This window comes from Setaria viridis, chromosome 5 (genome assembly GCF_005286985.2).
Source record: "Setaria viridis chromosome 5, Setaria_viridis_v4.0, whole genome shotgun sequence".
Taxonomy (NCBI): Eukaryota; Viridiplantae; Streptophyta; class Magnoliopsida; order Poales; family Poaceae; genus Setaria; species Setaria viridis.
This window is the reverse complement of record NC_048267.2, coordinates 39,866,445-39,881,415: the sequence shown is the minus strand read 5'-3', so window position 1 is coordinate 39,881,415 and position 14,971 is coordinate 39,866,445. Positions and strand designations below refer to the sequence as shown.

The following is a 14,971-nucleotide window of genomic DNA, read 5'->3' as shown; positions in this document are numbered from 1 at the left end:
ACCAGCAAAGGCAACAGCAAAGTTGTAGTGGTAGCACGCCTAGGCGTCCGAGCATCCTAGCCATGGATCCATATCACTACCAAGCCGTGTATGACCCACGCGGTTTCCCCATGATCCACCCGCAGCCCTACCTCCACCACCCGGCGGCGGCCGGCGCCCTCGGCGACAGCAGGGTGCGCGGCGGCGGCGGCGGCGGTGGAGGCGGCGTGCGGCGGCGCCCGGGGGCCAAGCTGTCGACGGACCCGCAGAGCGTGGCGGCGCGCGAGCGGCGGCACCGGATCAGCGACCGCTTCCGCGTGCTCCGCAGCCTCGTCCCCGGCGGCAGCAAGATGGACACGGTGTCCATGCTCGAGCAGGCCATCCACTACGTCAAGTTCCTCAAGGCGCAGGTCAGCCTTCACCAGGCCGCGCTCATGCAGCACGAGGAGGGATGCCCCGCGGAGCTCGCCGCCGCGTACTCCGCCGCCGTGGCTGGCGGCGCCGGCGAGGTGACGCTCGCATCACGCTGCCGTGCCGGTGCATGCGAGGCGGAGGTGGTGCAGCTCCAGGTTCCGCTGCAGGAAGCGGTGAGCTACGACCTCGCCGCCCCTCAGCTGCACGGGATCGATCCGGGGCAGATCAGCGGAGTGCACGAGCTGCCTCCGTTGCCTTCGTGCGTCTTCGCCGAGCCTGCAGCCGCAAGCTACTCTGTGTGTGACCTCGACGAAGGGGAGACTGATCTGCCCGGCTCTTATTAGCACTAGTAGCCAGAAGTCGTAGTTACATAAGGTAGCTTCCGTACGTCCGTATCTGCTAGGAACTCTCTAGTTCTTCTCTGAGCAAAAGCTTAATTAGTATTCGATGCATTTCCCCTGTCAGTCGATTAGTATTATCAGAGCCTGCAGATCTGTACTTCTGTTACTCTGTTGATCGATGATCAAAGACGGTGGGCCGTAGCCGCATGAATGTTTCCTAGCTAGTTTCTTCATATCGATGAAGAATCGGGTCTAGAGGATAAAATCATCAATGTGAACTTGTATTCTGGCTTAGTATGTCATCGTTCTTCTAACTACTACATATCACTTGCAAATTTCCATCTTTCTTTGATCCCTGTCTTCAGGTTTTACAAAAAGAGAACTCCACCATCGACGTTGATTATATAGCCAAGTCTTTGAGCAAAAAGTGAAAATATCATCACCTCTACGAGGAATTAAGGACGATGCTAAAGAATCATACTGCCTCCTATCCAAATATAAGGTTATACTTCATGACTAGAATTAGTGGTGTGTGAAATGACCATATCTGCCCTACTGTCCTTGACTCTTGAAGAATTAAGTAGTGTGGTCTATGTAAGTTATGCAATATAGTTAAGAAAGCCAAAGAAGGAAAGCATGATTGCAAATATCTTGAAAGAACGACGTATACATTTACGAGGGAGCTAGAACGAGTTACATTTTCGATCGAAGTATCAAACAAGGGATACGAATCTTCATTTATTTTGTATAGTAAAATTAATTGTTAGCGCTATCTGGTGTCCATTTCTAAGGCCATTCTCAATGAAGGAGTTACAATAATTGTAATCTGTTCTAAGCTGCATTTTAAGCCTGTGAGTTTCAGTAAGACCTGAAAACCACGTAGATAACATCTCGAGTGGTTATAAAACATTTTTCAACACTAATATAACTAGCTCGATGTTAAATGTTACATCCATGTTGAAAGTTGAAACTTTTTACTGTTCTATCTGTATTTAAATACTCTCTCTATATATGGCTCTTGTAGTAATTTCAAAGGGCGCAGAGGCAAGTATTAGTGAGCTACTGTTTTTCCATTTAAATTTTTTCTACTTCCTATGTCCCAATATAAGTCGATTTCTAGTTTGTCTCTAATCAAACTGTCTTCCAAATAGAAACTGGCCAATCCAAGTTTGAGTTTAGCCATGTAACGAGCTAATTTGGGCAGCGTGTAGACGCTCGCCTGCTGGTCGGATCGGATCATCGGAGGGCGTCGGCTCCCTGCACGGTGCCCAAGTGGACGCGCTAGATGATCCCCGCAGGCCGCATCCCCGTGCAGTGCTTGCTTGACTGCCTGGACTGTGCGAGAATAAAGGCTCCATTCCATTGATGAGGACGGCGACGTCCATCCGCCCGTGTGAATTGCGATCAGAGCCAAAGATTTTGGCAGAACCGGCGCTACGTTATGTAGCGGCAGCCGGCAGACGTGATATTTTAGGGCGTTAAAATATGCCAGGGCAAAGACATATAGCTAGGCCAGCTATTCATATGTTCATGTCTGCCTGCCTCGGTCGGCGAGACCTTCAGCGACATGTGCCCGGTGAGCCCAGCTCCCGCAGCTCGCAGGTTCCTTGGCAGCGCACGGGTTGCCTTGCCGTGCCGCGCGCTCTGTGCCACGGTGCCAGGGCCGGCCGCAGCCCGCAGGGGGACCGGCCGGAGTGGCCATTGGACGGTCTGGGCTGGGTGAGACGATATACATCATCATGTGACTGAGAAACATTGTATGCCGGAAAATTTGAATCACCTCCGGCGAGAATTGGCACAGTGGCCCTCACCATCCGATCCGATCTCCATCTGGAGCGAGAATGGATTCCTTTTTCTTCTTCCTTAGCTTTTAACTTCTCTGTTCTCTAAGACAAGTAGCTAGTGATCATAGATGCATGGGCTACACACAAAAAGAGGTTCTTCTTCTGCCCTCATCTCCACCTCTTCTTCCTCTTTTTTTTTCCCTCCGTTTTCCTCTCTTTCAGTCAATCTTCCTCCAACACACATAGCAAACTACGCAACAAAAGAATCAACTGCCTCATCAATCCCTTCATTTTTACGTTTAAAAAAATCAATTTCTTCATTTTAAGCGATGAGTTGCACCATTTTCTATCGCGTGACCCTATCATCTTCATCTAGGGCAGTGCTCCAGCGGCCGCCCTCGCCCCCGCTGAGTGCTCCCACAGTCCCACCGTCACCCTCGGCATATCTTTGGCCCCTCAGCCCTTTCTTTTACTCCGCCTCTGGCAAGCGGCTCCCGGCCCGTCTGCATTGTTGTGCCATCATTGCCGTCTACCTGCCACCTTCTCTTCTCCCGCCCTCGCACAACCACGATGCTGACATGCCCCCATCTCTGACCCCACCTACCGTCCTCCTACCGCCCGCAGCTTCGGCGGCGACCTCGCCGCACCGCCGGGCCGTGGCCTACATACGTGTCACGACCGTCACCCACATGACTAGAGCTCCTCATAAACACTGGAATAGTCTTGACCACCCGCCGCGTATTCCGCATAAACTTAGTTTAGCTTGTGTAAAGTTAAAATTATATTATTTTTGAGATGGAGGGATAAAGTCCTCGTATGGTCCGTCCACACAACTGTGAAGCACATGCATGGTGCAGTGTTGTGAAGTCCTACCTCGAGCCTTGACAAAAGAAATCCCATGATCAGCATGGGTCTCAGCGTGGAGACACGCAACTCTGTTCGCTTCAGCTTATCAGCTGGCTTATCAGCCATTGAATAATATTTTTCTCTCATAACAAATAAGCCGTTTCAGCTTTTCAGCCGGCTTATAAGTCCATCCGAACATGCCGACAAATTTAGGATGAGCCTGGCTCAATCGTCAGTGGCACGGGTCACCCTGCAGTTTCCCAAATTTGAGGTTTCTCCTGGGCCTGGTCGCCAGACTCGCCACTGCTCAGGTAGTGCAGGACTGGCTCTCGTCTTTTCTTTTTTTCCTTCGGACTGCCAACATTGTTTCATTGGGAACAAAAAGGATACGATGGCATGATCGGCATGAAGACCTTACGGTAAGTCATGCAGGTGCCGAAGAATATGAATATATGTGCCCAGCACAAACTGATGATCGTAATGATGCTGCCAAAGTTGATAACCGCACGGAAAGCCGTTGGATCCGGCTGTGAACATGTGCTGTTCAGTGTTCACGAACATCCACGGCCGACCCGTGCTGGCTCGGCTGTCCCCGTGCTTGCCCCCCGCGCTCACCGTGCTTTACCAGACCACAACACGCATAGCTGTATCTTGCATCCATCGGTGCCTAGCAATTTGGCAGACCTGTGTACAGTTGTGAGCACCCGTCCTTTACCTACCCACTCATGCTGCACTGCATCATTCCCGTTTTGACACTCTGTGGTTGTTACCATCAATCCTCCTCACTTCTTTTCGTTAAAAAGGAAAATCCTCCTCACTTCTCAGCCTTAGCAGCAGAAAAGCTCCCTTTCAGTATGCTCCTACCTGTTCCGGGCCTGAAGAGACCGTTCGAGGTAAAACCTCACGTGCCCAGCTTCCAAGATAAGGATCGGGTCCAGATAAGTTTGTGCGAAGTGCATTTTAAAATACCACTGCTTCAAAACGTTCGTGCGAAGTACAGTCTGCACCCACTGAGTTTACTGCTACACCAGATGTGATTCTTTCAGAACTTTCTAGACTCCAGGCGACCAACCTTTCCAATTAGCTAGGGGTGTGCGCTAAATTTTAGCAGTGCGACATCGAATATTCGGATACTAATTAGTAAGATTAAACATGAGCTAATTATAAACTAATTGCAGAACCTCTGGACTAATTCACGAGACGAATGTATTAAAGATAATCAATCCATCATTAGCAAATGGCTTAATAGGTTCGTCTCGTGAATTAGACTCCATCTGTGCAACTAGTTTTGTAATTAACTTATATTTAATACTTCTAATTAGTATCAAACATTTAATATGACATGTGCTAAATTTTAGCAGATGGGAGCCTAACAAGCGCCTTAGGCTTCTCAAGAAACATCGCGGTTTATGCTGATAACGACCACACTTCCTTCAACTGCCAGTAGTGGCAAAGTCAGGCCGTGCATGGGGCCACCCTTTTTCAAACAAAGAAAACTAAGAAAGGAAATTCTGATGCTTCCCTAAACGCGTAGTGACCGGCAAATCCCACACAGCTAGCCGCAAATTGCTGTTGCATCTAGAGAGCCACTGGTTGGCTAGCTAGGTCCGAATAAGGGGGTGTTTGGCTCCCACATGCTAGTGCACCTGTCATATCGGATATTTGATACTGATTAGGAGTATTAAATATAGTCTAATTACAAAACTAACTACACAGATGGAGTCTAATTCGTGAGATGAATTTATTAAGTCTAATTAGTCCATGATTTGACAATGTGGTGCTACAGTAACTTAATAGCCTTAATAAATTCGTCTCGCGAACTAGTCCAGGGATTATGCAATTAGTTTTATAATTAGCTCACGTTGAATCTTCCTAATTAGCATCTGAACATCCAATATGACACGTGCTGAAGTTTAGCACCTGGTAACATGCATAGCATCTTTATCCTTTTTGTGTGCCACTCTACATGAACACGACCGACCCAGCAGTCGTTAGCACGTTTCTTGGTTAGGAGTATTCGTCAAACCTTTCGACGAGAGGGAATTTCAGCAGACGGTCACTGCAAATCGCTTGCCGAAAAAGCTTAGAACCGCCTGGATCCCTCACGCCGCCCAGCCCAGGCCGCCCATTTGAAGCGAGCACGCGCTGGGACCAGAGGCCGCCCAGCCCACACAAGCCACGCGACGCGCCGACGCCCTTCGTTTTGTGTTTTTTCAAGAGCCACGCGAAGAGAAGAAAGCTGACGGCCGCAACGATTTCCAGGCTCCCGGAGAGAGGGCAGCCGCATGGCAGCGCAGGAGGCGCTGCGGTGGCGCTACGGCGACGTGGACGACGGCAACTTCGCCGTGCACGGCCGCGGCATGCCGGTGCTCGTGGCGCTCTTCGGCGTCCTCGTCTGTTTCGTCGCCATCTGCCTCTACCTCCGCTGGGCGTGCCACCGCTACAACGACCGCCGCGGCGTCTCCGCCGCGCTGCCGAGGTACTGGGCGTCGTCGCCGGGCTCTTCCTCCGCGGCGCCGCTGGGCTCCACCGCGTCGGTGTCGCCCGGCCTCGACGACGCCGCGATTGCGGGCCTGCCCGTGACGCTGTACCGGCGGCCTGGTGGCGGCGCCGGCGCCGGCGCCGCGGCGGACGACGCGGCGGCGCAGTGCTGCCCCATCTGCCTCGGCGAGCTCGTGGAGGGCGACAAGGTGAAGGCGCTGCCGCGGTGCGGACACGGCTTCCACCCGGAATGCGTGGACGCGTGGCTGCGGGCTCAGGCAAGCTGCCCTCTGTGCCGGGCCTCGCTTCTCGCGGCCGCGACCGCCACCAAACCACCAGGCGACGGCATCGGAAGCGACGAAGCTGTCTGATTATCCCTCGCGGCAACCGTGCGTGGAGGCGGAACAGGATGAACTTTCAGGGCGGCCGCATTCCGTTGCGCCGGCCGATAGTGTTCCGGCGGCGGGCGGTGGAAACTTTCGTTTGTGTGTACACCACTGTAAAATCTTGCGCCGTGGCGTTAATTTGCTCACTCCAGTTGCCGAAACGAAACGAGTACTGTAGCGTGTTTCCATGCCCGGTTGAAGGGATCGACATCAGATGCGATGACGTTCTTTAGTTACAGGCCAGCATTAAGGGAAGCGCTGCCATTGCTGGGGCGACACTTTCGCTTTCAGTTGCAGAGGAGAGGCCAAGAAAAGGCCGAACGCGGTGGTTCGATGCAGTTCACGCTCTGTGGGCGTCGTACGATTGGTGTGGCACACCTGCAGGGGCACGGGTCACGCACTCACACCCTGGGCTCGGTCACTGCCCCGATCCGAGATTACCTGGCTCTTCTAGACCTCTCGGCTAGGCGGTTTGTCCAGCTGGCCTTCGTTTGATTTAGCTCACGTGATAGAGTCCTGCTCCTGCCAGCATGATTTGCAGGTCAGCTAAAAAATAAAAAGCGTTTGTTTGGGGATGTAACCGCGGGCCTGCACTGGCCCAGATAAAAATTGAAGCGGTTAGAGAGGCGATTGGGTTGTTGCTTCTGCTGTGTTCTGCTTTGGGCTTGTACTGCTCATACCGGGCCGCAAAACTAAATCCAATATAGTATTTATATACAGTCCAGTAACTGAGAAAACATAATAAAGCAGACCCAAAGAAGCGTTTGTTTGGAAATTTCACGGTTAACGCCTAAACTTCACCCGTCCAGCATGCTTTGCTGACCCCAGGCCGGCGGTGCCCTCCTGCAGGTGCTGCGGCCTCGTCCTCATTTGCAATTTCGTCGGTGGCCTCATAGGTGACGAAGCCTTTGGTCTCGAGATCGTGCCGGATCTTCTCCTGCACGGCGAGGATTGAGTCATCTGCTCTTTCAACTTCCACACTGTAGCCCCAGCGCCACCACTGTCCGATCTCTGAGCGCTAGTGCTGCCGTCCCCCACCACTCAGCCCCCGAGTGCATGTGAAAAAAAAACACTCGTGACATCGAGGATGGGGAAGAAAGCAGTTGCAGCCAAGGCGGTTGAGGGCGGGAAGAAGAAGGCGGACAAGAAGAAGGAACACAGCTGCAAGGCTCCCAAGTACAGGAAGACGGACAAGACTGCACCGCCAACCCCTGCATGTGCCGGGAAGCGATCATCGCTGAAGGAGGAAGACATCAAAGTGATGGAAGCCGCCAACCTCCTCCAAGGAAAAAAACATCATCAACTGGAGACTTGCCTTCGGCAACCTGTGGCAATGGAGGAGGACCTCGAGAAGTCGGTAATCTTCACACATTTCATTGAGCGCGGTCTTGCATTGCCTGCCTCTGACTTCTTCCGGGGTTTATTGGATTAATTTTGGATGGAAAGAGAAGTGGTGCTACATCGGCAACCACGACCTTCTCCAAGTTAACCGGACATCGCCCAACTTGGAATAACAGATGGCTGATGAGCCAAGCCATGGAGACTGCCTGCAGCTTCCCGAACTCCTGGACTGGATAGCCAAGTTCAAGCAAGAAGGATTAATAGGAGTTGGAGTAGCTTTTAGCTTCATGAAGCGGCGAATCCAACCCCTGCAACTGCAATGCTGCTGGGCTTACGAGTACTTGGGAGTTAATGACCCATCAAGAATGTCTAATGCGGAACTAAGCACAGATGAAGTCATGTCGTGGTTGAGACGCATGTTCAAGAACACGGGTGAAATCCCCACCATTGTGCGGGAGTTCTGCGCTGCCAACCCGCCAAAAGCTGTAAATACCTGTGGCCGCAGCCCCGAGTACTCATTTTGTTAATGTTCGAGTGTACTAACTTGTCTGTCAGTGCAGGAAGATGTACATTTGTAATGCTTTGCTCCTCCTCCTCCTCCTCCTGGATCAGAAGACATTAAAGCTGCTCCTCGCGTTCACACGGTACCGAGCGTAGGGAGTGAAGCTGATAAGGAGGAGGAGGAAGAAGTAGTCGAAACCTCCAGTAGCACTGATTCTGAAGCTGCGGAGGATTTCGAACTCAAGGTCCGGCCATCTGATAAGGCTGGGTCATCCTTTGGATCATCGAAGCGCGCAGCTAAAGATGATCTTGAAGCTGCGCTTGCTCCACCATCGAGGAAGAAACAGACTATCGCTCCGAAGTGTGCTGTGAGGAAACCTCTTACTGCAGAGGACATACCCTTAGCGGTAATAACATATGAAGAAGGGCAAGATCCTGAGGATTGAGTACTTTAAGTAAGTAAATCCAATACCACCATGTCTACTCAATATGGCAATGGTGGTTTGCAGGTAGTCGGGGAGGTGACCGAGGTGGAGAGGGCGACTACTAAAGTCGCACAACACTAGCTGCCAGCAATCGAGGAGGTCATTGAGATTGAATATGACCCCGAACCTCTCGTTGTTGGGTGGATCCTACCGCGCAAGAACTACTCGAGGAGCAGAGGCGGCGTCGAAGGCTAGAAATGATCGCACTGTGACCCAAAGAAGCCGTTTTCAACCATCAGGCCACTGCGCCTGATAGGGGAGCCTTCTCTCAAGCTGAGGAGGTCTTCGAAGTAAGTCCCGCTACTCTTTTGAGTACTGGTTGTAATTTGCAATGGACTGACAACTTGTCTTATGTAGAAAATCATCTAACCTGTAACTTGGAGGCCGAGCTTGAAGCCCGTGACCGATGGCAGTAGCCACTCGGTCAAGGACGTTGCCCCGGTGCCAATAAGTCTGCTGCCAGAAGAACAACCCGCGTCGATAAGCAGCCCAGGGTGCCATATCTCTCGTAGTCATAGCAGCGTTAATGCATGATGTAATATCTTTGTTGACTGATACTGTAGTGCCAGCCCCCGAGGAACCAGTACCCGAAGCTCCAGTGGCGACTACCTCTAGCACCGTGGCTACTCTCAAAGCCGCGGAAATACTGGAAGTCATGGCAGTCGTCCCATCTTCCGAGCCGGGTCTGTCGATAAGCCGTGCCATGGTTCCATTTAGCACGATAGATGTTTTGCACGTGGGGAGCCTGTGGCTGTTGGAGAGATTAATCTTGAAGACATTCAGTTAATCGACAACCCGCTGCTTGACATGGAGATGGTGGTCGGAATGATGATGTATCGCCCCGTTGGGGTATATGCAAAGGTAAGTTTCATCCTGCTTCTTCTGTAGCTTGAAATAAGTACTCATACCCTGTCACGAGTACATATTTTTTGTGGTGCAAGATGTCATCAGGCACTCTCGACGGAAATCGCAAATGCTGCAAGGCTATGGGGACGCAGTACTCAGTGCTGAGGTTTTTGCTAAGGAGCTTGCCAGGGAGAGGGAGTACTCCTCCAGGCTGCTGATGAAGTACGACGGACAAGCTGCCGAGTTCCGGAATAGTGTTCAGCAGTTTGAGGCGGAAAATGACCGTGTCAGGGGGCGCAACAAGTCCTTGAAACAGCAAATGAGAGGTAAGTGATCTTCTCCCTTGGTCTTCGAGTAGTGATTTTACTTTGCAACCTTGAACTTCTTTTGTATTATTCCTGCAATGCTCAAGAAAATAAAAGAAGATCTCCAGGGTCAAGTTGTTGATTGGAAGAACTCCTACTACCTGGTGACGAACTAGCAATATAAGCTGACTGCGCTATATTAAAATCTGGACCATCACCAGAAGAAGGAGAAGAAGATGCGCGAGGATGGTTTAGTCGACCTGGTCAATGCCATGAAGACTCTCCGGGAGCGCGAGGCCGAGTTGGAAGCCGCTAGACTTGCTCTGAAGGAACTATCCAAAGCAGCTTAGCCAATTGCGGACATGGTGGAGCCCCGAGCTGAGGGTGTAGAGCCCCGCCCTCTGTCTGAGATACTCAAGGATGTACCAGCAAAGTTCACCGGCTACGTCCAGAAGATTGCAAAGTCCGTCTCCAAGCAGCTGCTAGGCTTCGTGAAGTCCTTCTACTCGCAGGCTGATCTGGCTCCTATTGCAGAGGGGATAGTGGAGGACTGCTCGGACAAATTCTTCCAGGAATACCTGCAAGAGATGGACCCTATCACAGAAGAAGTAGCAAATCATTTAGACCTTGAGTAGTCTTGTAAGGAAGCAAACATTAGTTCTTGTAAGATAGACATGACATGAATGCTCTGAAATGTAAACAATTCTAAGTCTTGTTGCAAATTTTTGCTGCTTTCGACTTGTGTTTTTAGTGCCTCTTATGATCTCCCCTGATAGTTACTCGTGCGGTAGATGTAAGTGCTGCGCACAAGGCTACTTTTGATGAGCCTCTTTAGATACATGACGTAGAGTATTTTAGAATGCAACTCATTTGTGCGAAGTACGAGTACTCAAGGCATCTAGATAGTTAGACCTCTTGGGCGAGTAGTCTCTTTATGGTATCTTCGACTAGAGCCTATCTTTACAACCTGTCTGGGTTGTATTGATGTTGTGTCCTTGAAAACCTGGAACTGCAAACTTGTTATTACAAGCTGCGACTAGACAGACTTGTCTAGTAGAAAATATCTCGAGTAGTTTAGGTAACCCTGGAGTAGCAAGCTGCTAAGGGACAGATTTGTCCAATGAGTTAACTAACTCATGAATTTAACTGCGAACTTGTCTTTGCAGGCCACTTGTAGGCAATTTTACCCCAGGAGCTGAATAGCTTTGTGCAGACTTGTTATTACAAACTGCGAGTTGGGAGATATTGCCCAAGGAGCTAAATAGCTCTGCAAACTTAGTTCTGCAAGTCATAATCAGGCAGAGATAAGTAGTCGTATTACGACAAAAAATAAGTCTGCTTTATTGAAATAAAATTATACAACTAAGGCCGGTGGCTGGTGTCCATGAATATGTAAACTAGGGGTAAAATAAACGAAGTTGCTTGATGTTCCACGAGTTGTCGACGTCTTCACCAGAGAGATGTTGGATCCTGTACGACTCAGGTCCGATGACCTTGGAGACAATGAATAGTCCCTCCCATGTGAATTTAGCTTCTGCAGCCCCTTGGTGTCTTGGATATGCTTGAGGACCATATCACCTATATTGAACGAATGTTCTTTGACGCTGCGATCATGATAGCGGCGAATTCCCTCAAGGTACCTTGCTGAATGGACAAGTGCTGCACAACGAGCTTCTTCGAGGCTGTCTAAGTCTAGACGCCTTGTTTCTTCTGTTGTGCCTTCCTCATACTGCTCGACTACTGGAGATTGCCACATTATGTCGGTAGGGAATAGGACGATTGCCCTGTAGGCTTGCATGGCTGGATGCGAAGCCCCCAGAGGACATTGGGTAGTTCTTTAAACCACTTGCCCCCTTTCGAGTTTCCAATATCATGCATCTTTTCTTGAGAGCTTCCAGTACCATCCTGTTGGCACGCTCAACCTGGCCGTTGGTCCGCGGATGAGCGACAGAGACATACCGGACGTCTAGACATACCGGCTTTTCAGAACTCAGGGTTCTTGAAGTTGGAGCCCAGGTCTGTGATAATGTGAATGGGGAAGCCGTAGCAGTGGATAATTTCGTCGAGGAAGTCAAGTACTCTGTCTGCCTTAGGGCAGGTTACTGGTTTCACCTCGATCTACTTGGTAAACTTGTCAATCGCCACCAGTACTCAGTTGAATCCTCCAGGTGCCGTAGGCAGTGGGCCACTCATGTCTAGCCACCAACATGCGAAGGACCAAGAGGGTGGTATGGTGATCAGCTCGTAGGCAGGGACGTGTTGTTGTTTGGTAAAGAATTGACATTCTTGGCATCGGCGGACTAAATCCTCAAAATTAGCAAGAGTTGTAGGCTAATAGAACCCTGCTCTAAAGGCTTTACCCACGATCGTTCGTGAGGATGCGTGGTTGCCGCAAATACCTTTGTGAATTTCCTCCAGTATGTCCTTGCCATTTTGCCACGAGACACACATCATGAGTACTCCTGATGATGCGCCTCTTCTATAAACCTTGTCTCCAACTAGAACATAGTCTTGTTGCGTTGTGAGACTTGTTCTGCTTCTGTTTTGTCTGGAGGTAACTTGTGCTCTTTGATGTAGTCGATGAAGGGAGTTATCTAGCTTGCGTACTTTTAGGCAGTACGCATCCATGTTCTCTTTGTGGCGGTCCTACTCGTCGTTGACTTGATTGATTACTACCAATGAGTCTCCGTAGACCAACAACCACTTAATTCCCAGCAAAACTGTCAGGCTGAGCCCGTGCAGGAACGCTTCGTATTCATCTTCGTTGTTGGATACCTCCTACAAGATTTGCAAGATATAGTTGTTCGCCTTTGGGAGATATTAAGAGTACTCCTGCGCCGACGCCCTTGCGCTTGAGTAATCCGTCAAAATACATAATCCAATGCTCTACTGACGTTGGTAGTTGATTTTCCTGCCATTCTACCATGAAATCAGCTAGTGCTTGGGACTTGATTGCAGTCCTCGACTTGAATTCTAGTGACAATGCTCCGAGTTCTACCACCCACTTGGATATTTTTCCTGTTGCATCTCGATTGTGGAGGATTTTTCTTGAGGGAAGTATTTGAGGACAGAGATGCTGCGCTCCTGGAAGTAGTGTCGTAGTTTTCGCGAGGTGAGTAGTATTGCGTAAAGCAATTTCTATACTGACGGGTATCTGACTTTGGAATCTGACAACATCTCGCTGACGAAGTAGACTAACCTTTGTACTTTGTATACATAGCCTGGTTCTGGTCTTTCAACCACGATCGCCGTATTGGCGACATTGGTAGTCGCGGCGATGTAGAGGAGCAAGTCTTTGTTGGGATTTGGCGCCGTGAGGACCGGAGGCTTTGATAAGAAGTCCTTTAGCTATTGCAGGGCTTGATCTGTCTACTTGGTCCACTAAAATTTGTCCGGCTTTTGCTTGCGGTTGTGACCTCCTGAGTAGTTATTTCGGTTGTCATTGTTAGTACAATCGTTGCGGTTCTTGTCGTTGCGTTGGCCATTTTTCTGATTACTATTGTTCTGGTCCTTGTTGCGATTAGACTCGAACCTCTCGATGTTCCTGTCTTCTTCATCTGCCCATGCCTGCACCATAATCTTGAGAGATTTCACATCACCGGGTTGTCTTCTGCCGAAGTCCTGGAATATCCGACGGTCGTAGAGGTCGTTCTGGAAGCAGTCTATGACGTCGCGCTCCGTGATGTCCACAATTGTGGCTTTCTTGTTGAAGAAGCTATATAAGTAACTCCGTAGGGTCTCGCGTTTTTGTTGTTTAACTTGAGAAGGGTCGATCCTGTTGCCAGGATGCTGCATTGCCCTTGCGTAGTTGTTGGTGAACGCTAACTATAGGTTCTTCCACATGTCGAGCCATGTGAGTGGCGCCACATCCATGCAGATGGGGAAGTAGATGACCTTGGTGTCGTCGTTTCCTCCAACTGCTTGCACTGATAGTCAGTAGCACCGGAGCCATTGTACTAGGTTCTGCTTGCCATCGTAATTAGCGATACCCGGAGGTTTGAATTTCTTAGGTAGAATTATCCTCCTCACATGTCTGGAGAAGGTGGGGAATCCATTGGAAACATCTCCTGGGTGTTCGACTTCTTGCTCGCGCTCGCGGTGCCATTCGTTAATGATGGTACGGGCATCTCGACCAGCGTTGATCTTGTTTCAAAGATCTTCTGCTGGTCGTTCATGCTCTGGGTTAGACCTACGGTGATCACGATCTTCTGAGGGTCCCGCTCGACTACCCTCTGCTCCAGCTTGGCTTGATCTGGTGCCTCCAATTTAACTTGGTCTGGATGTAGGGCACCTATGGCTACTGCCATGTTGACTACGTTGGGATGGGGTGCATTGAACTGAATGTAATGAGTTCTGCTGATGAAGTTGTTCGTACGCGCGCTCTACCAATTCAGCAAATTGTCTAGTGTACTGTGGTATTGCGCGGGTAATGAGATCAATGGACGTGATGGTGGCAAGAGGAGTACGATGCTGATGCGATTGAACTGCTTCAAACATGTTATCCAGGTTCATGATTGGTAAGTTTTCTTCAAGGCGGCGGCAGCGCTATACTCTTGCGGCGTTTCTTGCTCGCCGTCGAGTTCTTTGAGCTTCGATCTCCTCTCCGACAACGTTGGCAGTGAGTTCATCTTGAGATACATCATCTGCGTGGCGTTCATGCTACGGATTTCTGTCCGGTTGCTATTCTTCTTCACCCTCTTGTGCAGCGACGAGAGCGAAGAGTTATCGTTCCTGAGAGTAGCTTCCCGAGCTTGAAGTGATGACCTCCGTGGAGCCGCCTTCTTCGTAGATGGGCTACAAAGGAGCTCCCTCCTGGTACAGGAGATTATCGAGGTAAGCGATAAGACGTGAATCATCGTCCTTGGCGAGAGCAGGTGGCTTCATATTGGGCCAGTAGACGTATCTAACTTGGGGAGTTGATGTGATTACCAGGCCCTGCTGCGGACTTGATAAAGGGGTCTCCTCATCCGGGTTCGAGTAGTAGTCGAGGTCGTCGATCGTATCCATGTCGAATTATGATTTGGACAGGGTAGCTTGGTAACAGCAGCCACATTGCAGAGTACGAACGGGAATCAACTCGAGTATTAGTCCAACTCGCACGATGGCTTATACGCCAGCTCATGCAGGTCAATCCGACTTGCGAGAGAAGTCGAGTTGCACTCGGACTCGTCCCCCCAGCCTCTCACTAAGTCAAAAATTGAAAATTCACAAAAATTCTCAATGAGATCCTCCAGAGCTTTGCGTTGAAGCTTCATTGTTTGC

General features: G+C 50.1%; 2 protein-coding genes across 2 annotated transcripts; both read left to right on the top strand.

The window, feature by feature from the left end:
* Positions 1–1,024, top strand: LOC117858258 (transcription factor LAX PANICLE 1). Its single transcript, XM_034741293.2, has one exon. It carries the CDS (start codon positions 63–65, stop codon positions 735–737), a length of 675 nt encoding a protein of 224 aa, XP_034597184.1. The 5' UTR covers positions 1–62; the 3' UTR covers positions 738–1,024.
* A 4,354-nt stretch (positions 1,025–5,378) lies between these two features.
* Positions 5,379–6,521, top strand: LOC117855334 (RING-H2 finger protein ATL66). Its single transcript, XM_034737655.2, has one exon. It carries the CDS (start codon positions 5,650–5,652, stop codon positions 6,214–6,216), a length of 567 nt encoding a protein of 188 aa, XP_034593546.1. The 5' UTR covers positions 5,379–5,649; the 3' UTR covers positions 6,217–6,521.
* Positions 6,522–14,971: the final 8,450 nt, after the last annotated feature.

What these genes read in the sequence shown, in the direction of transcription:
- LOC117858258 (XM_034741293.2), top strand. Translation starts at nt 63, where the DNA reads ATGGATCCATATCACTACCAAGCCGTGTATGACCCACGCGGTTTCCCC.
- LOC117855334 (XM_034737655.2), top strand. Translation starts at nt 5,650, where the DNA reads ATGGCAGCGCAGGAGGCGCTGCGGTGGCGCTACGGCGACGTGGACGAC.